At 48.3% G+C, this 24,445-nt stretch overlaps 1 protein-coding gene and 1 pseudogene across 13 annotated transcripts in view; one reads left to right on the top strand and one right to left on the bottom strand.

The window, feature by feature from the left end:
• Window positions 1–9,847, bottom strand: part of Arrb1 (arrestin, beta 1) — a 72,058-nt gene extending 62,211 nt beyond the window's left edge. For 3 of the 13 annotated variants that reach the window (XM_006229738.5, XM_039101664.2, XM_039101685.2), the window contains exon 1: window positions 9,234–9,368. Coding sequence is in view for 5 of the 13 variants with exons in the window: in XM_006229740.5 (XP_006229802.1) it covers window positions 9,234–9,253 (20 nt within the window). In the remaining 8 variants the exon portion in view is untranslated. 13 annotated transcript variants of the gene reach the window in all.
• Ppid-ps5 (peptidylprolyl isomerase D, pseudogene 5) overlaps window positions 9,252–24,445 on the top strand; it is a 29,648-nt pseudogene continuing 14,454 nt past the window's right edge.

Below are 24,445 nucleotides of genomic sequence, written 5' to 3'. Positions count from 1 at the left end.
CACACACTCTGAGTACTACCTGGAAATGGAAAAAACACTGTTTCATCCCCCTGGGGAGGAAGAGTAGAGCTTTAAACAGTCCCTCCCTGCTGACACTATTTGGAATTTGGACAGTCCTGAGCAGGACTAAGTCTGAGGAAAGGAGGTGTCTGGGGAGAGTAGCAGCAAACCTCCCCTTCCAGTTAACCTATTACAATGAGGCCCAGGTCTAATCAGACCCACACATTCCAGCAGAGGATGGCACAGTCTACTCTTCCCAAGATACAGGCCGCTGGAGGCTGTGCCTTTGCTCTTGAGCACTGAACAGCATTATTTGGGCCATTCTCCCTCCTCCTCACAGTACCTGTAAAACAAGGAGAGATCCCAGAGGCCTCCTAGGTCAAAGCCTCTCCTACCTCCACTTTGACACATTGAGAAATGGGGGCCCAAACAGGAGCAGCTTGCCTTCATATGAGTGACAGACAGTGAGGAAGTGGGGTGCAGGCTCCCATTTTACCAGGCGCTCTCCCCAAATGGTATCCTCTCTTCATCCATTTTCTTACTCTAGCTCCTCTCCCTGCTTCCTGCTTCACTTTCCCAGCTCTGCCCAGCAGGATCAGCTCTGGATCCCCTTTCTCTCCCAGCCTTACCACCCCCCCCCACAAGCACCCATCCTTGGGAAGTCTAATTGGCTGATTATGACCACGGCCTGCTGGGTCCAGTGCCCAGAATTCTGTTCCTTATAATGAGGTGGGTTCTGAGCACTTGCCCACTGGGCAGCCAATGGGGAGACCTAGGCTCCACCAGCCAAGGCAGGCTCTTGAACTGCACAAAGAGCTCCTTGATCCGGGCAGATCATGGGAAGCCACGTCCCCCTCCTCAAGCCAGGTCAAACCACAGTGGGTGTACTGTAGGCAGACCCAGATGTCCACCCGCAAGTGGGACTCCTTGCTCTCTCATGCCACTGTCCAAAGCAAAGAAAGAAAAAAAAATCTTGGGGATGTCTGGGGATGAGCAGGACAGAAGGAGCCCACACTTAGGGGTCAAGGGAAGATGACTCCCATGGAGACACTTAAGAAGTGGGGTTTGGGGCAGGGATGTAGCTCAACTGATGAAATGTTCGAGTGTTTGCCTAGTGCACACCAGACCCTGGGTCCAATCTCAGCACCACATAAATCAAGCGCACTGATACAGGCCTGTAATCTCAGCACTCTGGATGTGGAGGCAGGAGGATCGAAAGTCCAAGCTCAACCTCGGCTATGTAGGGAGATAAAAGCTATCCTGAGCTAGGGACCCTGCCTGAAACAAAAGCAGGGTGGAGCTGTAGCTCAGCGGTGGAGCATTAGTCGAGCACACATGGGTTCAATCTCCAACACTGAGATCTGGACAAGCAGAGAGATGCTCAGACAGGGCTGTCTACCATGAGAGAGCAGCAGCAGCCCAGCAGCTATCGGCCAGGAAGTTCCATGATCCAAAGCTCTCTCTTTTAATTGAGAGAAGGCTGGCCATCCCATGGCCTCTGCCTTCTGTGATAGGAGCCTAATCTAATCCCTGTGGCTCTATGATACTCTGAAATCCTCCTCTTCCCTCTGAGGACGTCTCCACTGACATGCCTACCTTCAGCTTCCTTCACTGAACAAATATTTATGGAGCTCGGTGCCTTGCCACGCCTGCACAGATACCAGGGACAAGGCAATCTGGGCCAGGTGCCCTTGCAGAGTTCTTGATTCATGTGAGGGGGGAAAAAATCACAAGATGTAAACAGGGAGAGAGGTGAGTGTGTGCACGAGAAGATGGCAGGGATCAGAAAGGTGATCAATGAGGGCTTCCGGGAGAAATCCAGGTCTGTCAAATGGGAAGAACATTATGTGGGGCCAAGTCACACCCTGCATACTAAGGATGAAGCCTTTGGGGACAGTTCTCTCCCTGGGGAAGCTCATCTTGGTAGGGAAGGCTGACCCAGGGGGAGCATTCAACACTCACCTTCAGCCCCAATCTTGTGCCAGGACTCTGAGCTACACCTGTTTCAACTGACCTAACCCTCACGACAGCCCGATCCCAGCCTTACAGTCAGGGAGCTACAAGCAGCTAAACAGTTGATTAGGCTATCAGCTTCTGAGTGTTAGCACTGGGAACTGAAACCCATGAAATCCATTCTACCCAGGACAAACTAATCTATGCCCGATAGATCTGATGGCATCAGAGAGGCCAACCTAGAAGAGGACCCCAGAGTGCCACAGAGACTCAGGCTTCTTCCTGAAGAAAATGAACCCTGAAGACCCTGAAGGAGTCAGGCATGGTGGTGCATGACTTTAATCCCAGCTCTCAGGAGGCAGAGTCAGGCAGATCTTTGAGTTCCAGGACAGTTGGGTACATAGAGAAACCCTGTCTGATGGAGGGAGGGGCTGAAGGGAAGAGGGAAACATGTCCAGGAAGGAATAGCCTAATCTGAGGGAATTGACCATCAGAGATTTGCCAACGACTGGTTGATTTGATGTTCCTCGAGGCTGGAGATGAGACCAGACAGTGAAGCCCACTACTAAAGGAAGACTTGAAGCCACAAAAGCAAGCTGGAGGTACATTCTTCCAAACCCTTATCACCATGGACTCTACACCCTTGATCCACCCTCTTGGCAGGCTCTGCCTCACCAATCTCTAAGAGAGGACTGAGCTGTCCAATCCTCCATTTTTGACCCCCGAGAGGAAAAACCAGTAATTAGAATACAAGAGAAGGGCCTCACGCATGCTGGCTGGTTAGACTTCTATAGGGACATTAGAGCTCAAGTTGGTGAATCACATGTCCTAGGTCACACAGTAGTGAGTGAGCAGTCAACAAGGACTGAAGTGCTCCTAGAATGTTCCATCCCAGTCTACTTTTTTGGCCCTTTGCTAGGTCCTTTCTTCTCCCATTGGTGGCACATTACTGCAAGAGCACCAAGGAGACTCATTGTGAATCCATAGGCCCCATGCCAGGGACACTCTGCCTCATAGCTCAGGAATTATAGAGTCCTGCCACAGCCCCCCTACACACACACACACACACACACACACACACACAACCTTGCTGAGGCTCTTAAGTCAACAGTCAGTTTTCTCTCCCTGGGACCAAGTTCTATGGGGAACCTCACAAGACAGAGCCCCGTCCTTTCAGGGATCACACAGACCTCCAGGGACCTGTGAGGTCCAGCTCCTGGGGCCTGGCCTCCTGGGGCCTCATCTGGCATCAGATCTCCCAACAGGAACAAGGAGTTCTTCTGAGGTAGTTCTAGAGATGGGCCAGGCCCAGGAAGGAGGAGGCTGTCTCCTGAGAGATGACCCAGCCAGGGCTCCTCTGAGGAGAGGCAGAGAAGGGGCTGGACAACAGTGCCCTTTGTTCCCCTCTCAAAACAGCCACCCAGTCCTACCCCCATTCTCCACGCCCTTGCTAGGAATCAAGCCACCCACCCCCCGGGGACAGGATCCATTCTGCGCATGGCAGGGCAGTGCCTGGAATCTGGAAGGAGGACCCTTGTTCTGTTCCAGTGCGCACACACACACACACATATACCATGGTGATGAGCCTCCCCCTCAGCAGCCCCATGCCCCATGCAGTGCAAACACTTTCTGTTAGGCAGCTTCCAATCTGATAGAGTGCTACAGGTTCTACCTGGGATCTCCCAGCCTAAATGAGCCATGATCCCCTCCTCTGAACACCCAGCCCAATGTCAGGAGCAGTGCTTTGGTTCTGAGGGATCCCTAATGGAAGAGATAGAACTTACGTCAGCTCATAGGAGGGCCTCCGGGGCTGAGAGCAGGGGCATAAAGAGGACAGAGTTCAGTCTAGTTCAACAAGGCTCTGCCAGGCATCTTCCAAGACCTTCCAAGACTGAGATCTGAAGGCTGATGGGCTCACCAACAAGAAGCAGACTTAGCCAGAACCAAAAAGAGCTTGCCAGCTGAGACACGCACACTCACACACACACTCTCTCGCACATACACACTGTACAAGTAAGAATATGCCGTGTAACTCTGTCGCTCTAGCACCTAGCGCCAGGGCTGCTACCCCCTCAGTCTTGCCCTTCACAGTCCCATGCCTAAGCCATTGTCAATGCCTTGGCATGGGCTCTTCCTTCTGCCAGCTAGGCCTTCCTTGAGATCCAGCACCCAGCCTGGTCACCTGATCCAGGAAGCCCTTCCAGATCTCCACCAAAGTTAGAGGACCCTCACTCCAAAAGCATGCCTGTCCTAGCCAGCCACAGTGTGATTTTTTTCCATCCTACGAGACCTAGACTCCTCCAGGAAGCCCTCAGTGATGTCATGGGCTCTGTGGCCACTTTGCAGAGCAAAGGTCCTGGAGGCACACAAAAACGCAGGGACTACCCCTTTTTCCTCTGCCTACAGTATTCAGAGGAACCCTCACCACCCCACCCAGTCCCCAGACTCCCATTTCCACCTTCTGACTACATGTGGGGATCTTCCTGCAATCTGCCCCCCTCCCCCATTCCTCTTTACTGCTTCCCTGCTTCTGGGACTCCAGACCCAGCTGTCCTCAGCTGTCTGCTGCTCCTCTCTATCCAGCACACCAGTGCTCTCCAAGGCTCTGCTATCCCTGCCATCTTCCCTTCTCTCCTCATTCTCCCTAAACAAAGATCATCTACATCCTTCAAGGCCCTGTGTAGACCTGCGTCCATCTAGAAGACTTTCGAGTCCCCATCTGCCCCTCTGTCCCTAGCTTGAGGTCCTTTGTCAAAGCTTCTTCCATTTTCCTCAGCCCAGTCCTGGCTCCTCTGCCACCCTGGTTCCCCTGCCACCCACACGGGTCTCAGCTGTCACCCCTGTAAGCAGTAGAGAGGATAGCCTGGTTGAGGTCATGAGGCCACTCTGACCCTCCCTGTTGCTGTCTTGACCAACACACAGCCCGTGGGAAAGGTCCTGAGGGGGGCAAGTCCAGAACTAAGGACCCCTGACCCCATGCCAACTAGAGGTTTCAGTCTCTGGCTAGGAGGTCCAGACTTGAAAGGAAACAAGCCATCAAAGGAGTCTGCAGCCCAGCAGCCAGCTGGGATTCAGGGACACTAGGCCAGGCTCACAGCCACGCCCAGCAGCAACCCAGGAGCAATCTTGCCAAAGCCACAGGACTTCCCCATGTTCTAGCCAAGATGGGTCACCCAGGGCTTAACCACTTCAAGAAAGACAGCCAAGGTTCACAGAGAGCTGGTGATTGCCTCATTACAGCATCCTCCGTCCCTGAGATGGGGCTGTGGGGAAGAGGGGTGTATAGTGTGTGTGTGTGTGTGTGTGTGTGTGTGTGTGTGTGTGTGTGTGTGTGTGTGTGTGAGAGAGAGAGAGAGAGAGAGAGAGAGAGAGTTCATCAACATCTGCTGCAAAGGAAATTCCACTCCATCCCTCCAGTTGCCTCAAGATGACCCTGGTCACTTTTAGAGTTGGAGGACCAGCTGGGAGCAGTTGAAAGGTCAGCTGTAGATAGGACAAGCCCCTTTCCCTCTGAGTAGACTTATACAGCAACAGAGAGGCCTTGATGGGCAGAGGGACCTTTGTTCAGATGCTAACTGGCTGAACGGTGGTAGACTTGCCTCCTCTTTCCATACCTTTAAAATGGGAACAGCAGGGCTGGAGAGATGGCTCAGTGGTTAAGAGCACTGACTGCTCTTCCAGAGGTCCTCAGTTCAAATCCCAGCAACCACATGGTGGCTCACAACCATCTGTAATGAGATCTGATGCCCTCTTCTGGTGTGTCTGAAGACAGCTACAGTGTGCTTATATATAAATAAATAAATATTTTAAAAAAAAATGGGAACAGCAATTCCTATGCTGCTAAATTGCGGAAAGAATCCAGTGAGACTATGCATACACTTCTTGTATGTGTGCTGATGTGCATGCACATGCATGTTCATGCACATATAGAGGGCAAAAGTTACTATCAGGTATCTTCTTCCAACGCTCTCTATGTTTTGAGACAGAATCTCTCACTGTGAGTGCTAGACTGGCTGGCCAGAGAGCTCCAGAAACATGCCTGTCTGCACATCCCTTTCCCTCCTTTCCCTTTATCCCCACCCCCAGCAGTAGGGTTAGAGCCCACTATGCTCAACTTTTTATGTGGGGTCTGAAGATGCTAATTCATGGCCTCAGGCTTAGGCAGCAAGCATTTTACTGGAGTCATCTCCCCAGCCCCTGTGAACATAATTCTAAGCCCAGAGAGGCAGCAGAGATGCATTCAGCCATCTAGCTTGCTGACCCCCACTTCCTTGATCATATGCTATTGATCAGCCTTAGTTCTGAGCCACGGCCTTGGTTCTGAGGCTCCTTCCTAGAGTGTCTCTGCCTCAAGGCCAGCTCCTCCCTCTGCTGGCCACTGTCTTAAGCACCTGTCTGAGAGGAAGACTTGTTCTTGTCCTCCATTCTCCACCCTCTTCTCCCAGCTGATCCTGGCAATGGAAGAAAAATCCTGTTGCCTTAGCCTGACCTTCCCAGGGCTGGGGATGACTGGCCTGTGTTCCTCTCGCAGGCCCCACCCCCAGGCTTCTCTTCCCACCTCCCGGTCCTTGTACATTCTGCACCCTGGGCTGGCAGGGCACTGGTTGCAGTTCCACTGCTCAGCCTCCTCAAGCTTCTAGGTCAATCTCAGCTGCTTTGACTACCCAGAACAGTTTCGGGTCACATCCAGCTCAGCTCTGGTGTGGATGCCTCTTCCACCTCCCAAAGTGATTGTGTCGTGTACCACCATCACCTGGGAATGGATAGTCTGGGGATTCAGCTCTGGGAACTCCTGCCCCAGGCTACAAAGAAGCCACTCTTTCATGACCTGTGCTCATTGGACCCCTGTTGGTGCTAGCTTGCTCTGCCCTGGGCCTCCTCTCAACCCAGGGGTTTCTGCAAGGGCAGTGACAGTTTTGATTAACGTTCATTATCACTTCCTCCAACCGACAGGAATAGATGTGATGACTCCAGAGCCTAAGAGTATTGAGTATTTGCAATGTCCCTTCCAGGTCTCAAAGCAAAATCTCATGGCCAATGTAACACAATGGAGAAAGCTTCTTACCTTTCATATCCAGACAGATCTAGAAAGAGAAAGGCAGAATTCATGGCTCTAGAGGGGCCCAGGGAGGGGAGGCAAACACGGACAGGTGGAGTTTGTGTAGCTAGTCTGTATTTCCTGGCATAGGCAACTCCTACTCCTATGTCCAGTGAGCTCAGTAAGCTTTTGGGAGCCATGAAAACCAAAGTTCTAATGGCTCCAATGTACAGATGGGAATACTGGGTCTGCCCTTGAGTTAGAAGCACAGCAGGGGAGTCAAGGACAAAGCTGTGGCCTCAGGATTCTCCAACAGGTGTCTGGCAGCCAGAGTGTCCTCCTCCTATGACAATTCAAGGTATCAGGAATCTGTGACACTTCTCCCCTAGTTACAGAGAGGCCCAGCATGGCTGAGTCACCCTGGTCACCAGCAGCACTGGAGAACAAAGGAGAAGTCAGTGGCTGCTGACTCCCTGCCGTGCCTCACAGGGAGCAAAGCTCAACCTTACAGTTCCAGAGAGTCTCAAAGCGGGGAGGGGGATGGGTGTGGCTGAAGAGAGATGCATCCAAGCATCTTTCCTCCAAGGACTGAAGCCTGGGTCACGATGCTGACCAGCCAGCTGCATTGGCCCTCAAGGTGAATGCAAACACCTCATGGCTGTCCGCAGTCTCCCAAAGCTGTGCCTCTGCACCAAGTGAGTCCCTTGCTAGTCTTTACACCCAGGGCCCCAAGGAGAGCCACAAGATACAGTGGGCTGTGGCCTCTGCCCCTTCCTGACCTTCAGCAAGGCAAGTGACCTTTCTCACCCTTCAGTTCCTCTTTGGGGAAACCAGAATAGGAAAATTAACCTCCAGGAAGGGCCATCAATAGGGAGGCTGGTGGGAGGTAGTTTCTAAACATGAGGAATCTGAGTTAGCACTATGCCTCAATTTCTACTCCTGGGAAATGGGAATAACCTCTGTAGCCCCTTTCACTCACTGCTGAAAGGCTCTGGGGTCAGTGGGCAAAAAACCAGTTTGTTTAAGGGCCCCAACATGTGACTGCAGGGATGCTTCCTTTCTGATCATCTCTCATCACCGAGGCTATGCCTAGTATACAACAGGGGCTTAATAAATAAATATCAGAGGAAAGGAAGTGAAGGCAGAGAGAAGAACACAAACATAAGAGTAATAAGGAAAGCAGTGATAAAAAGCAGGTGCAGGAAGACTAGAGGAGGGGCCAGGAAGGGCGGCAAGGAGACTCTCAAGGGCCAGGAAGGTAAACTCTAAGTTGACTAGGGCTGGTCTAGGTCATAAGGATTGACCCCAAGAGCTTCCCTGCCCCTCCCTAGCCTTCCTACTTTGACCTAGTTTCCATTTCGAGGGCCTAACCTTTCCTTTCAAGGCAGGATCTACAAAAACAGTTTCCCTCACCACCACCATCCCCAGCTAGATGTAGCCCCTAGCTATGTGCTTTGGAGGTCAGAGGGGAAGGAAAGCATGTGAATGGGACCTGCCTTCCAGGTCTCAAAGTCTCCCACTCTGACCTGTGTTTCTGGTCTGGCCATGGGGAGTCAGAAGTGAAGTGTATCCACTGCCCTAGAGATGTCAGGCCCTGCAGGCATTTTCTGCTGTGCATGTGCGTGATTGGCCTTGATGTGTCACTAAGACCTGTGGCTGCATCGTGTCATTTCAGAGAGGGTTGACAGACTGCAAGCACTAGCCAGACCGTGCTTTGCAGCATCCAGGTGACAGGATACGTATGTTGGTGTATGCCCAGATGTGCGTGGCAACACGAGGTGTGTTAGAGCTGGTGCGTGTTCCAGTGGGACCTGTGTATGCTAACAGTACTGACAGCAGGAATGTGTTGGCAGACTAGTGTGTGCGTGAGAGACCGCGTGTGACGTTGTCGTGTCACAAATGCGAAGTGTGGCAGCGACTGTCAGTGTGTGCCAGCAGAAGGGTGTTCATGTGTTTATGAGTGTGTGTGTCGTGTGTCAGCCTGCCCCAGAACGTCCTCGAGTCTACCGACCAGCCAGGGCTGGTTGTGTGAGCTCGTCTCGGCCAGGAGCCTTGAACCAAGTGGGGTGGCCCATCCTGGGTGCCTCCGTCCTTACACATGGTTCTGGCCAGAGACCACACAAGAGACTTGGGCGGACAACAGAGTGCCAGATCCCGGGTGACGCTGATTGGAACCTCCGCCCGTGCCCTCGCCCAGGTCGTCCCCACGCGCACGCGGGACAGGGCGGCCACCCGCACTCACCGTGTCCCTTTGTCGCCCATGGTCCGCGGCGGCCGCAGGGAGGTCCGCGGCGTCAGCGTCCAGGCTGGAAAATCCCCGGCCGCCAGGAGAAGCGCGGGCCAGCCCGCTCCCGGCTACCCCGCTCCGCCTCCTCCGCTGTCGCCGCCGCCGCCCCCGCCCGGGTCCCCGCCCGTCGCTCGAGCAGCACAGCGCCCCGGCCGCCGCCAGGGGCGTGGAGCGTGCGGGTGTGAGCGCGCGTGTGTGGCTCCGTGCGCCGCTCTGCGTGTGCGCGCCCAGAGAGTGAGGGCTGGGTGGCCGGCCGCGGCTGGTCCACGAGAGTGCGTGCACGCAAGCGCGTGCCAGTGCTGGTGCGTGTGCACGGCTGTGCGCGCGAGCCTGTCGGGAGAAGGGGGGAGGGGTAGAGAGAGAGATTGTGTGTGTGTGTATGTGTGTGTGTGTGTGTGTGTGCAGAGATAGCACGTCTTTGTGCAGTTGTGCGTGTGTGCTCACAATCGTGGGTGCAAGCGCGCTCTCCCGCGCAAGCCAGGACTGGCCTTTGTGTCTGCGGATAGATGCAAGCGGAAAATCCGCAGACTCCAAGGCCCAGCCTCAGCGGCGCCCCTGTGTGTGAACACAGCAAAAGATTCCAAAAGCCTAGCCAGGCCTTCGCCCTTTGCTCCACCCTCCCCGCCCCCGCCCTTCTGGAGAGATACCACCCAACGGCACAGCGGGGACAGGAAGAAGGGGTGGGGGCGGGCAGCGGACTGCAATGCTGGAGAGCAGATGAGAGTGGAAAGAGGAGGGGAGGGGCAGGCAGAAAGAGGAAGCTGTGAGAACAGAAGATAAAGCAGGGACCAAGAGCCAACTAGCTGGTGACCGGAGCATCCAGCATCATTGCTAGCACCCAGGCCTAGTTTACTTGCCTGCAATGACTCTAGACATCAGCCATCTCAGCCCATTCCAGATCTACTGGCTGGGTCCTAAGACCAGCAGATGCCCTGTTCTATAGGTGAAGGAATTCACTTGTTCTTGCCGGCAGGCACCTGCACACAGTGGTGTCCAGCAGAGCTTACTGTCTGCAGCTTTCTTGCTATCCTTGAAATCTTGACTTTCCCCAAGTTTCCTACCCCTGTGGAAGTAGCAGGTGTGCAGTGGGAGGGTGGAGTCCAGAGGCTAAGGAGGGGTAGGAAAGGGTTCTGGATTTTAATCCATTTTCTCCTGGAAGGGATCTTAAGGGGTTCCTTCTTGCTTTGCAGGAAGTGGGAGAATGTAAGGTCTTTCTCAGCCGCTTGCTGCTGGGGTTTGACTAATTGGCACTGATAGGTCCCTAATATCGGAGTATTAACGATAGGAAAGGAAGCTATCATTTACTCTGATGCAATTGCGGGTCTGGAAACATCTCCTGTAATTATGTTCAGAAGAGTTACCTATGCTGTTTACATAGAGTGTGCTGTTTATAGAGTTGGTAATAATATCCCAGGATAACGACTATAATTATGTCCAGATTGGGGAGGGGTGGGTAGAGGCTAATGGATAGGCAGGGTGGTCCACATCTGGGCAATGGTAAGAGCTAAGTGAAAATGGATTACGGTCTGTAACTTCACCTGCCCTTTCTTAGCCTCTGGGATCTTCCCTTGCTCCAACCAGGGCAGAACAGGAAGCTACCAGATCCTTCTGCAAGGGGTTGTGGGGGGATCTTGAAAGGAACAGAATAGGATCCTCTGTTGATAGCAAGAAGATCACTTTGTGAGCTCAACATCAAGAGGCCTGGTCTTATATTCTCCACACAGGCTTCATGCAAGCCTGATGGTCTCAGTACAGAGCCCAGATGCTCAATGCACATTCAGGCAAACTCTTCATTCTACTTAGTAAGTATCTGTGGTTATGTTATTATAACAAACAATGTTTTCGATTACTTCTCAGTAAACAAACAGCCCAGAAAGATGCACCAGATGGCTCCAGGTAGCCCCCGCCTCCACGCAGCTCTTCCTGGACCAGCTTTGGAAAGCATGGCTCTAACACCGAGGAACACTGAACAGATTGGTAGATGGTGGTATCAACACACAAGGTGTCAAGTGCATCCTCTGTAGCCTGTAAACCCCATGAGGGTGGGTGGTGTGCCTGGTGCTACTTGGCACTTGCAACTCTATGAGCTAAATGCTCTGTTACCTTTTCTAAAATGAATAACCAAACTGGTGCTTGGAGAAGCTAAACTGGCTTGCCCAAATCCGCAGCCTCCTGCTTTTTTCTTTTTTTAATTTTATTTATATGAGTGCTTTATCTGCATCTATACCTGCATGTAAGAAGAGGGCATCAGAACTCCCTGGAGAGAGCTTTAAGCCACCACATGGTTGCTGGGAATTGAACTCAGGACCTTTGGAAGAGCAGCTGGTGCTCTTAACCAGCCAAGCCGTCTCTCCAGTCCCCCACAGCCTCTTCTTGACCTTGGCCTCTCTTTTCCCCAGCTTTCCTCAACAGAAAGCAAACCCAGAGCCAGAATTTGGCTGTTTTTTGTTGCTGCCACTGCTGTTGTTGTTATTGTTTTATTATTGTTGTTGTTGTTTAATTGTTTCTTATGCCAGTTGTGATTCTGGGGGATTTACAGAGCGGTGTCAAGCAGGACAGAGCTTTCAGTGGAGAGAGGGGTCTAGAATGGGGGGCAGAGGGGTCCTTAAGGGGGCACTTTCATCTGTCAGGCCTAAGGAAAGCACTCATATATTCACTCAATGATCAAGATTAATAAAACTGCAGTAGAGGTCATGAGAACTCCATGTCAACAATCCGGTTTTAGTAATAAGTGTCATGAAAGATAAAACATAGTGGCTGGGACTAATGTCCTTAGATAAGATTCTTCAAAGAGGTGACCTTTGGGCAGAAACCTGCACCAAGAAGCCAGTGACTCGAAGGGCTGCCAGCCAAAGGACCAGCAAGGAACCAAGAGGGTGTGTCTGGGCTTGGTAAACAGGCAGAGTGGTTGCAGTTAAGGCAGGCGGCAGTCAGATGACACATGTCTCTCGGTTAGGGGTGAGGTACACAGGAAGCCAATGTAAGAAGAGGGTTTAGGGCTTCAGTGTGTCTAACCTTTGCCCATGGGCCACACGCAGCCAAGAACAGCCATGAATGTGGCCCAACACGAAAACAGAAAGTGCTTTAAAACATGACAAGATTTTTGTGTGATTAGACAAAGCATTTCTGGTGTGTGACCTTTGTAGAGGACAGTACTGGGTCCTGATGTCAAGAGCCTGGACATACCTGCTGAGAATAGCCCCGGCTTCCCTTTCTCCAAGACTGTGCTGCACATTGCTCGATAGAGATGACACGGGAAGGGTAAGGACAGAGGCTGGATGCCCCACTGGTACAGTGTCCTGCTACTACAATGGTTGGGACTAGAGCTGTGGCTGAGGTCGTGGAGAGGAAAGGACTTGCAGCCATACTTGGAGGCTGTATTACAATTTCCTGTGGCTCTAAAAGCACCGTGCCCGAGGTAGCTGAAGGAAAAGACAACTTCCGCTTATGGTTCCAGAGGGATAAGAATTCATGATGGCAGAGCACAGCACGGTGGCTGCAACAGGAGTCTGGGTTCACATCTTTCAACAGTAAGCGTGAAGCAAAAAGAGCACACTGGCAAGTTGGCCAGGATGGCGCTCGCCTTCAGTTCCAGCACCCAGGAGGCAGAGGCAGGCAGATCTCTGTGAGATCGAGGTCAGCTTGGTCTACAGAGTGAGTTCCTCTATACAGAGGCCCTCTGTCACACTGGGAATGTGATACTTTGAAACCTCAAAACCCGTTCACAGTAGCCTACTTCCTCTAGCGGGGCCACACCTCCAGACCTCCTCAAACAGCACCAGCAACTGGGGACGAGGGCTCAAATGTCCTGTGGAGGACATCCTCATTCATACCTCTACAGAGGTAGAGCCAGCTGCACCTACCTGCTGTGACCAGCTGTGGGGTGGAGGATTCAGCGTGGTTTGGGAGTGTAGGGCAATCTGTTCAACAGTCACGAAGGGCCCTCCTTGTGTATTTCTGCAAAAGCAGTCATGGTCCAGAAGACCGGGAAGTTCCACCCTTCCTATCTCAGCCTACTTGATAGGCACCCTCCACCCTAACACCGGAGAGATTTTCCTAAAAGGCAAATGGATTCCAGTACTGAAGCTCCTAGGAGACGGCCACCTCCAGCTACATACCATCCAGGCCTCTTTTTTTTTTTTTTTTTTTTTTTGAGCTGGGGACCGAACCCAGGGCTTTGTGCTTGCTAGGCAAGCGCTCGACCACTGAGCTAAATCCCCAACCCCCCACCCAGGCCTCTTATATACCTTCAGCTTCCCAGTTTACAAAACTTCTTCCCTTTTCAATGTTTTTCAGACAGGGTCTCACAGAACCCAGCCTGGCCTTTAACTCACCATACAGCCAAAGATGACCCCGCTCTTTTGATCCTCCTGCCCCCATATCCTCAGTGCTGGGATTACAGGTGTGCACCCCAGCACCCAGTTTATGAACTCCTAGGGATGGAACCCAAGGCTTTCTACATGCCAGGCATGCATTTTTCCAAGTGGGCTACACCCCCAGCCTCCTAGTAATTTCTCATATTAAGAAAATGAGCCCCGTGGACAAACAGATCTGTCTTTAAAGGCAGGTGCTGCTCTTATAGATGACCTGAACTTGGATCCTAGCACCTATGTCAGGAAGCTCACAAATGCCTGGAACGCCAGATCCAAAGAATCCAATGTCCTCTTCTGGCCTCAGCAGGGAACTGCTCTCATATATATACCCACACAGACATACATGCATATGCATAATTTAAAGTAAAAATAAATCTTTTTCAAAAAAATGAGTCTAGGCTGGCAAGATGGCTTAGCAGGTAAGGGTGCTTGTTACCAAATCTGAGTTCAGGGTCTGGGGCACCCAGATGGAGGACGTTGAGAACTCCTGTAAGGTGTCCTCTGACCTTCACACACACACACTGTGGTGTGTACATTGCCCCCTATTACTTTTCAAACCTGGAACAAGTGGCTGGGGTGTCTACTTAACATATCAAAGCTGACCTGGCCTCCAAGTCCCCCCAGCATCCCTCAGTCCTTCCTGCTACTGGGTAGGGCTGGCATACCCCACTCTCTACCCTGAACTTTCTAGCCCAGGGCCTGGGCAGCCCTTCCACACAGGCTCTTCTCTATATAAGCAAGACACCTCACCCTCCCTACCCCCGCCTCCCGTTTTTACCTTTGACTTCCTGACTGCTGTACTTGGTTCTGCTCTCTTTCCCTTCTCTATCTCCCTATACCGTTTAGGGTTAAGACCCCGTTGGACTCTCTCATATGTCTGCCTCTGGCTAGGCTCTCCCACAGGTCTAAAGTAAACCTCCTGCACCATACCTAGGAGCAGTCGTGTCCTTTCCTTTTGGTACCCCTGCCCCCAGTAATGTGGGGAGAAAAAACAAGGTAGAGAGTGATGGAGGAAGAGGAAGTGTGTGAAGCCAACCTCTGGTGTCCATGTGCACCGCAACATAGACCTGCAATCCCTGCATTTGAGAGGCCAAGACAGAATTGCCTTAAGAGTAAGACCAGCCTGAATAAAGTACACACCAAGTACCAAGCCAGCCAGGGCTAGAGTGAGACTCTGTCTCAAAACAAACCAGGCCATGAAAATGATCAACCAGATCATGCCTTGAACAGGCCTGCTTAATTATACAGACCTCTGCCCTCTTTGCTGCTCCCCACTCTTCTTCCTGTCAGTCCTAGCTAGACCCTTTAATTCGTTCCTCTTCCCAATGTTGCCTCTTTAAATAAATCCCACTCTGACTAAAAACAAAAGTGGGTGAGGGAATGAAGGGATGAGAATGACTCCTGTTTTCTAGAAGAGAAAGCAAAGTTCTTTAGGGAGGAAAGGCTGAGCCAAGGGCCCAGCAAATGAAATGAGCCAGGACTTAGACTGGAAGCTTGGTCAAGCGGTTGAAAGGCAGAGTGAGGGAGGGCAGGCGTGGGAGGTGTTGTTCTGCATTTGCAGCTAGCTGCTGTTCCTTGGAGATGCTGGCAGTTAGAAGCTCAGAAACTTCTCTGATTCAGCCCAACCAGAAATTTGAGTGCTATCCTTGACTTGCCCCTTGACTGCTACCGCCCAGGTCAATCCAGTCCAGGACTTCTGTCTTCTACATGAGTCCTAGCAAAGTTAGAGAAATGGACAGGAATCAGACCACACCATACAAAGGTACGTGTGTGTGTGTGTGTGTGTGTGTGTGTGTGTGTGTGTGTGTGTGTGTTTGTATGTGTTTATGTATGTATATATGTGTTTGTGTGTGTTTGCATGTGTTTATGTATGTGTATATGTGTTTGTGTGTGTATGTGTGCACTTGTGTGTACATTTATGCATGTGTGTGTGCTTGTGTATGTTTGTGTGTATGTGTGTATGATTGCTCGTGTACATGTATGTATGTGCGTGCTTGTATGTATGTATCTACATATGTGTGTTTATGTGTATATGCATATGTGTTTATGTGTGTACATATGTGTGTATGTATGTACGTGTGTGTGTGTGTGTGTGTGTGTGTGTGTGTGTGTGTGTGTGTAAGGCATTTGTCTTCATTCAGAGACCAGCAAAGAGGCTGTAAAGGCTTTAAGCAGAAAGGTGACATGCTCAGATGTGCTTTGAGATCACTCCAGCTGTTACAGGAAGAATAGATTACACAGGGACAGAAGGAATACAGAGCCAAGAGCCACAAGGAGGAGGTGTGAACAATTCAAGGGAGGAATGGACAAACTGCATTCCAGGGGGAGGGCCCACACAGCAGCAGAGCCTGAGCGGAGGAGGAAGGAGCCTACTATTGGGAGGAATCCAGAAAGACCTAGGGCCAATGTCTGGAACAGGTGATAAGGAGTGGAAAGGAAGCCCAGGATAACAGGCTAGCCGAAGGAAGCAGGCTCAGACACTGGGAGACTTCAACATGCAGAGCTATTTCAGCCTTATTTATGAACTTCATTCCCACTAAAAACATTACTCATGTTTTCTTGCCTTGACATACTATAGTGACATTGCTGGAGGTATTAGAAATCTCATGATAGGATACTGCAGAGATGTCTTCAAAGACAAATTGGTAAAAAGTAAATAGATAAATAAACTATGGAATCTTCAAGATCAGTCAATATTTATTATACAGACAGGCAGACCCAGAATCCTTTCAAGTATGAGAGAAACATACTAAATAAATATTTGTTCCAGTTTAAACAACCTTGATATTAACAATAGCAGATTTTTAATGGAAAAAGCCTGGTGAACATTTTTTAGAGAAAGGGTTTCATATAGCCCAGGCTGCCCTTGAGTTCCACTTGGAGCTGAAGATGACCTTGAATTCTCCAACCTATTTCCTCCATCTCCCACGTACTGGGGTTATACTCATGCCCCACAACAATTGACTTTTCTAAACTGTTAATTTAAAACAATTAAAATTGAAAGTCACAGGGGCTGGGGATTTAGCTCAGTGGTAGAGCGCTTACCTAGGAAGCGCAAGGCCCTGGGTTCGGTCCCCAGCTCCAAAAAAAAAAAAAAAAAAAAAAATTTAAAATTGAAAGTCACTAAAAGAATAAAAAAATTTTTTAAATGCACAAGTTCAAGGTGATCAGCCAATGATTTAACAACCTATTAGAACAAAAGAAGCTGTCCTCACAGACAGCGACAAGGTGCAGAGCCACCATAGCCTGAAACCTGCAGTGTCGCAGCAAACACAGAGATTGACCCAGGTGTGAGGCCTACACCTGCAACTCCAGAACTCAGAGTACCGTGCATGGAAAGAACAAGAATTTGAAGTCAGCCCAGGCAACGAATAAATAAAATGTACTCAACCTTGGGCTGGAGAGTGGGCTCAGCTGTTAGAAGCATTCTTGCAGAGGCCCTGGATCTGGTTCCTAGCACCCACATGGTGGCTCACCGTCGACTGTAACTCCAGATCCAGGGGATCTAACACCCTTTTGTGACCTTAGCCAGGACCAGGCATCCGTGTGATACACGTGCATGTCCAAGCAATACAGTCAAACACTAAATTAGCAAAATTATTTTTAAGATTACTAGTCCAGTGACAAGACAAGGACAACAGCAAAGTCTAGCTTATACTTAAGCAAAGACAAAGTGGACCATAGAAATGGACTTTAAGGGGTTGGGGATTTAGCTCAGTGGTAGAGCACTTGCCTAGCAAGCGCAAGGCCCTGGGTTCGGTCCCCAGCTCCGGAAAAAAAAAAAAAAAAGAAATGGACTTTAAATGGACATGGTGACTCATGGCTGTAACCCCAGTTATAGGCTGTAGCAAGATGGCAGGTTCAAGAAATAAATAGTAAGTTTGAGACCAACCTGAGCTACACAGAGAGATCTGCAGAGAGAAAGAGAGAGAGAGAAACAGAGACAGACTCTGAGATGAACCAAGATGTTAAAATTATTAGACACAAACATTCGTATTGTAAATAAGCTCAAGGATTTAAGGGGAAATTCACTCATAATGAATGAACAAATAAATCAATTTCCAACACAGAAATAAAAGGGAAAAGGATACTCGTAGGAGAACCAAATAGAAATGCAGTATCTGAGATGGAACATTTTCAATCTGGGCTTGCTCTCAGATTGATGGAAGTAGAAGAAAGAGAGGGACCCTCAGTATAGATTCAAAGTACCTGGCTTGAAGAATAAAGAAAGTGAAACAATTACTTTACTGATTTGTGGGACAGAAAAAGCATGCTATTTCAGCCCCCCGAGAAAGGAATGAGAGTGAGACTGAGAGATATTCTCTAAGCACTGGTAAGACAGTCTCATAAATTTGATAAAAAGGATCGTGTCATATGTCTAAAGATTTCAGCAAAACACAAACAGGAAAAAATGAAAACAACAATCCCTCCCCCCCCCCATATCCTGCTAAAGAATATCCAAGCCCATCACAGCATCATAGCCAAGCAGCTATGAACCAGACAAAGAAGACCCTGGAAGCCACTAGAAGGCAAGTAAGTGGCAAATAGGATTCAGAGAAATGATCCAGTGGGGTTTGACTTCTCCTCAGAAGCCACGGAGGCTGAGACAATGGAAAACGGCCATTGCAGTACTTAGACAGAAACCAAGATAAAACCTGTGGGCCCACTAAAGTAAAGGTGTTTGCAGACCAAGGAAAGCAGAGCCCCTTCCTCACCCTCAGACCTGCAGTGAGTAGAGAGAGGCTCTTCAGGATAAAGACCAATGAGGTTAGATAAAAGGCCAGAGCTTTGGGGCTGGAGAGATGGCTCAGCAGTTTAGAGCCAGTGTTGTTCTTGCCAAGGTCCAGAACCCAGTTCCCAGCATCCACATGGTGGCTCACAAGCATCTGTAACTCTAGTTCCAGGAGATCTGATGGTCTCTGAAGTCACCAGGCATACACATCCTGCACATCCAACCATCCAGACAAAATGCTCATACACAAAAAATATAATAAATAAATATAAATGATTTAAAAAAACAACAACAATAGAAAGATGGGATGGTGCCTCATGCCTCTGATCTCAGTACCCAGGAGGCAAAGACAGGTGGATCTCTGAGTTCAAAACCAGCCTGATCTACAAAGCAAGTCCAGGACATCCAGGGCTCTGTTAAACAGAGAATAAAGCAAAAGTAAACCAAAGCAAAAAGGGCAGAAGTTTAAAAGTGACCAAAGATCTCTGGAAATGATAAATGTATGAACAACCGTATGACTTAAACTTCTGTTCAGTTTTTTTTTTTTTCTTTTGCTACTTTTTAAAGTTTGGGTATGTGTGTACATATGCAGGCACACAAAGTCAAAGGGTAACCTATAGGATCTGGTTCATAGAACCCTGAGTTCCTGAGATCATTAGTCTTGTCTTCTGTGTATTTTGTTTGGCAGGATGGGGATTGAACCCAAATTGTCACATGCCAGGCAAGTTGTTGGGTATTGGTCTGGTGCTGCAATGTATTCAAATGCTAAATTCTGTACCCCAAGATCTTGTTGACCCCGACACAACGAGGAGATCCTTACATATACCATGTAAACCGTGCTCCCCAATCTAAAGTTAATTAGTTAATAAAAGGCTAGAGCCTGTGATTGGTCAGTAGGGGAAAAAAGGCGGGATTTGAGGATCCAGGGAGGGATCTGAGGGGAGATCAGAGAGAAGGAGAAAAGAGATGAAGAGAGGAGGAGGCTGCCAGGAGAGGAGACGGGCCCATAACAAGGGACATATGGCTGGCATGTAAGTTAGAATAGCTCCAAAACCTGCTCAGTCTAGGCTTACAGCTTATAAATAAAAAACCTGGATTGTGTCTCTTATGCAGGCTAGCTAGAATATCTCCTCTTCCTCTTCTTCTTCCTCTTCCTCCTCCTCCTCCTTCCCTTCTTCCCTTCTTCCCCTTTTCCCCTCTTCTTCCCCTCTTCCTCTCCCTCTTCTTCCCCTTCTTCTCCTTCTTCTCCTCCTTCTTTTCTTCTCCTCCTCCTCCTCCTCCTCCTCCTCCTCCTCCTCCTCCTCCTCCTCCTCCTCCTCCTCCTCCTCCTCCTCTTCTTCTTCTTCTTCTTCTTCTTCTTCTTCTTCTTCTTCTTCTTCTTCTTCTCAGCAAGTGTTCTGCCGCTGTCTACCTCTCCAGCCCTAGCTGGCAGGCACAACTTGTGAGGTAAGCGCCTTTACGATCTAAACTTTGCCCATACATCTTGTCAATCCTATAAACTTGGAACTGTTATGTGCTAAAATAACATTTTGGTGGGGTTAATGATTTGTTTCTATTTTTCTTGGAGTGGGTCTCTTTTGTGGGAGCTGTTTATTTTTTAGTTAAGTTTTGTTTTGAGACAAGGCCTTTTTTAGCCAAGGCTGGCCTTGAATCCCTGACCCTCTTGAACCATCTCCCAAATGCTGGGGCTATAGGCACCATGCCTGACCATGGGGTTTTAAAATATACAATAGTAGGGGTTGGGGATTTAGCTCAGTGGTAGAGCGCTTGCCTAGGAAGCTCAAGGCCCTGGGTTCGATCCCCAGGAAAAAAAAAAATATATATATATAATAGTAGCAGGCCATGGGCATGATTACCATGTTGCCATTCATACAGCCTGTTCTGAATGTAATAGGAAGACCTGAGATATAAAACACTAGGACTGGGGCATAGTTCAGGGTTAAGTGCCTGCCTAACATGTACGAAGCCCTGTGTTTAATCCATGAACGACAAACAACAACACAAGAAGACATGTAGAGTAGGAGCACCTGCCAAGTCTGATGACCTGAGTTTCAGCCCCACAGCCCACAAGGTACAAGATGAGAACTGAGTCCCGAAATTTGTACTCTGACCTCCTCATGTGCTGTGACACCCCCGTCCTACACACAGAAACTGAATAAATAAATGTTTATTTAAGAGGCTGCCTCGGCCTCCTAAACAGCTGAGGTCATAGCTACAACTTACTACAGCTGTCACTATTGGATTTAAATAATCAGAATTTTTCTTAAGATAAAACCTGGAAAACTTACTTATAGACACACATGGAAATACAGCTCCTGGCATTTGAAAAGTAAAGCTATGAGGTTTTGACCTCATAGCTTTTGACATACTTTTGACTCTAGTATTCAGAAGGCGGAGCCAAGCAATTTTCTATGAGTTTGAGGCTAGCCTGGTCAACATAGCAAGTTACAGGCTAGCCAAGGCTACATACTGAACCCCTGTCTCAAAAGCAAAACAAAAAATAATTGAACTATTTGCACATTAATGACATGTATGTGTCATTACCATGGCTAAAAGCAGACAAAATTAAAGCTGTATTGGTGTTGTTGTTGTTGTTGTTGTTTTAAATAGGATTTGAAACAAGGCCTTGAAGTCAGTACTCCCGTTATTATGATTAGAAACTCTGAGATGATAATATCCTAGATCCACAAAACAAGAGAGAATTGCTAATAAAAAGGATTAATCTGGAAACATAAGGTGTCAGAGAAATGAAAAATAGGAGAGCTCAAACCAAAAGTGTGAGTTGAAAAGTTTAGAAGTTTAGAAGCAATTGCCAGCAAGACGAGACTTTGGATAAAGCAGCAGGATTCAGGAGCCAAACGGAACAAACTCTCGACAGCCAAACGGTGGAGCAATTTAAGCAATAAAATGAATAATGTCTTAGGCTAGATCCCAAAGTCTAAAGTAAATAAACAGGAACCCATAGTGAACTAAACGAATAAATAAATACATCTAGGAAGTCAACACAAAACCCCAGCACTTAGGAGACTAGCGGCAGGAAGATCGGGAGTTCAAGCCCTCCTTCAGTCACATTTCAAGTTCAATACCGGCCTGGACTAATGATACATTGTTTCAAGGCAGAGAGAGAGAAAGAGAGAAAGGGAGAGAGAGAGAGAGAGAGAGAGAGAGAGAGAGAGAGAGAGAGATCTCAAGGTAGAGAGGTCTGACAATGACTTAGGTAATCAAGTGGTGGCTTCTGTCACCAGATGATATCACATGATGAGCTAGGTTAGCCCTTCACCTAACCGAGGGGAAATCACAAGAAAAATTGAGGAACAGTCTATGAAATGCCTGACTGGAGGGAGAGAGAAGTCTCAGCAGTTAAGAATACTGTCTGCTCTCCCATAGGTCTAGAGTTCAGTTCCCAGCATCCATGCTGGGCAACTCACAATCACCTCTTAGAACTCCATCTCCTTTGGATCCAGATCTCTCTTTGACCTCCTCCTGAGTTCAGTCACTGATATACATGCATTAGAAAGAAATTTTTAAAAAAAATTAGCTTCAGGCCTGGAGAGATGGCTCAGTGGTTAAGAGCACTAACTACTCTTCCAGAGGTCCTGAGTTCAAATCCCAGCAACCACAACATGGTGGCTCACAACCATCTGTAATAGGGATCCAATGCCTTCTTCTGGTGTGTCTGAAGACAGTGACAGTGTACTCATACATAAAATAAATAAATCTTTTTAAAAATCTTTAGCTTGATTAGTACTTTACAAAACTGTTGGGTATTTCATTTACTTAACCCTTCTTTAAAAAAACAAAAAAACAAAAAAAAACACCAAAAAACCAATCTATTCCTTGAAGCTCCAGAATTGTGAACTCAATAAACTTCTTTATAAAGTATCCAGCTTTAGGTATTTTGTTACAGCTACAGAAAACAAACTAATACACTATTGCAGGCACTGCCCCTGTGGATTCTGATCTAAGATACACAGTTACCAAAGAACAATGTAACTAAAGCAGACACAAGGTGAAAGAAACCCTGTAGTAGGAGCTGTACTTGATTTAAATAAGAATAGGGAAACAGAAAGCTCCCATAATTATCTCTTTAAGACAAAAAGTATATTTCAGTTAGAAAATAGTGTAAGAAGCCAGAAGCTCTTCCTCTTAGGGAAAGAAACACCACCCACTCCTTCTCTCAAAAAGGAATGGAAAAGGTGCCAAGAAACTCCAGGAAAAACGTAAAAGTTAATGGGGCATGATGGTGCACACCTGTAATCCCAGCATTCCAGAAGCAAAGGCAGGAAGAGCCTGTGTTTGAAGCCAAGATGAGCTATATAGTGAGTGTGAGGCTGTCCAGGGTCATACAAGAACCTTTCTAAAACAAAACAACGTAAAACTAGACTGCAAACTTGTAATTAAAATAAGATCATATGACTTCTTTGAAAATTGATAACATGTGAGGAAAATGAAGCATTTGATACAAACATCTGAAAACTCTCTTCTCTTTTTGACATTATTTTACATGTGTGTACACTTGAGAACGGTTGTGGTGTGCATTGTGTGTGTGTGTGTGTGTGTGTGTGTGTGTGTGTGTGCGCGCGTGCGTGTATACATTCATAGATTTCTTTTCTTTTCTTTTTTTTTTTTCTTTTTTCTTTTTTCTTTTTTTTCGGAGCTGGGGACCGAACCCAGGGCCTTGCACTTGCTAGGCAAGCGCTCTACCACTGAGCTAAATCCCCAACCCCAGATTTCTTTTCTTTATGGCAACAATTCAGATCTAATGAGGCCTATGGACTGGCCTGAGTTCCTGGCTGCATGGATTCCAGGTTAGGAACCGGGAGCTACATTTCCTTTTCTATCGCTCTAGTTGCCATCAAACTGCAGATGTGGTAAGTTTGCTCCTGCTGAAGGCCAGACCCCAGTTTTAGCTGCTGCTGCTGCTGTTTCCTGAAGTAATGGTTGGACAGTCTTTAAGCCGAGAAGGTCGTTTGGCTGTTCTCAAATCCTCCATTTCTTTAGAGTCAACAGCATCTCTACTTTACTTTGTTGCTAAAGGCCCATTCCTTGGGGGTTCAGTCAGTTCAGGACCCCCTACTTGAGCATAAACATGGAGACAGGTATCCAGCATCCAAAAACTCCCCTGCTACTCTGTTTATCTAAGTTTACTAAGAGGCCCCCTGGTTACACACACTATGGATACAAGAGTGCTGGGCCAGATTAAAGGCACTTAAACTGTGCTATAATTTATATCTGGGCCTCTCTCAAGTCCAGGAAGTTTATATTAGGATTGAAAAGCTACTTGGAGCTACAGACACAAAAGACCCTAGGAAAAAACTGCAGCCACAGACTCCAGGCTTTGCTGTAGAACCCTTAGCTGTGGAGATGCAGGAGGCAGCTGGCCTTGAGCCCACAGAGGCTGCTGGAGAATCTCTGGTTTCCACGACAAACCTGAGTCATGGGTTCTGGACTTTATTCTTTTCTCTTTTTATTAGGGGAGCTGGGTAAGGGGAGGGCAGGCAGGAGCAGAGGATGAAGGAAGTTTTGGTGAGAGTTGCAAAGACTTCACTGCAACTCAGTTGTTGGTTCGAATTTGTACCCAGGTCTGCCCATCGAGATCTCTGTGTTAACCATTTCCTTCCTCCCAACTGCCAAGGAATATAGAAAGTCAAGTAAAAGGGAAGCCTTAGTGCTGACTGGAGTGTTGTTCCTTGGGGAGTCAGACAGAAAGGCCTGGTATCAGGAGAGGCAAGTTTCCTGCAGTTACACAGTTGACTCAGACAAATGTCAACAGCCACACCCAGAAACCTGAAACCAAAAGTTAATCAACCAAGGACAGTCCTTTGATGGGTGAAAATCAGAGAATTATTTAGGTCAACTCTGGATTGACCTCAATGCCCAGAGGCCTTAAATTCCATCCATTCCCAAATCTTGGGATTACAGGCCTGGACCACCACCAGGTGTGGCTAATCTCTTTAAATTATTATTATTATTATTATTATTATTATTATTAATTGCTGTTGTTGTTGTTAAGTTTTCCTTTTTTAAAAAAATTTGTGTGCCTGATGGTTTTTTTTTTTTTT

The sequence above is a fragment of the Rattus norvegicus genome, chromosome 1 (genome assembly GCF_036323735.1).
Source record: "Rattus norvegicus strain BN/NHsdMcwi chromosome 1, GRCr8, whole genome shotgun sequence".
NCBI lineage: Eukaryota > Metazoa > Chordata > Mammalia > Rodentia > Muridae > Rattus > Rattus norvegicus.
The sequence above is the reverse complement of the archived record's forward strand: the minus strand, read 5'-3'. Positions and strand labels throughout refer to the sequence as shown.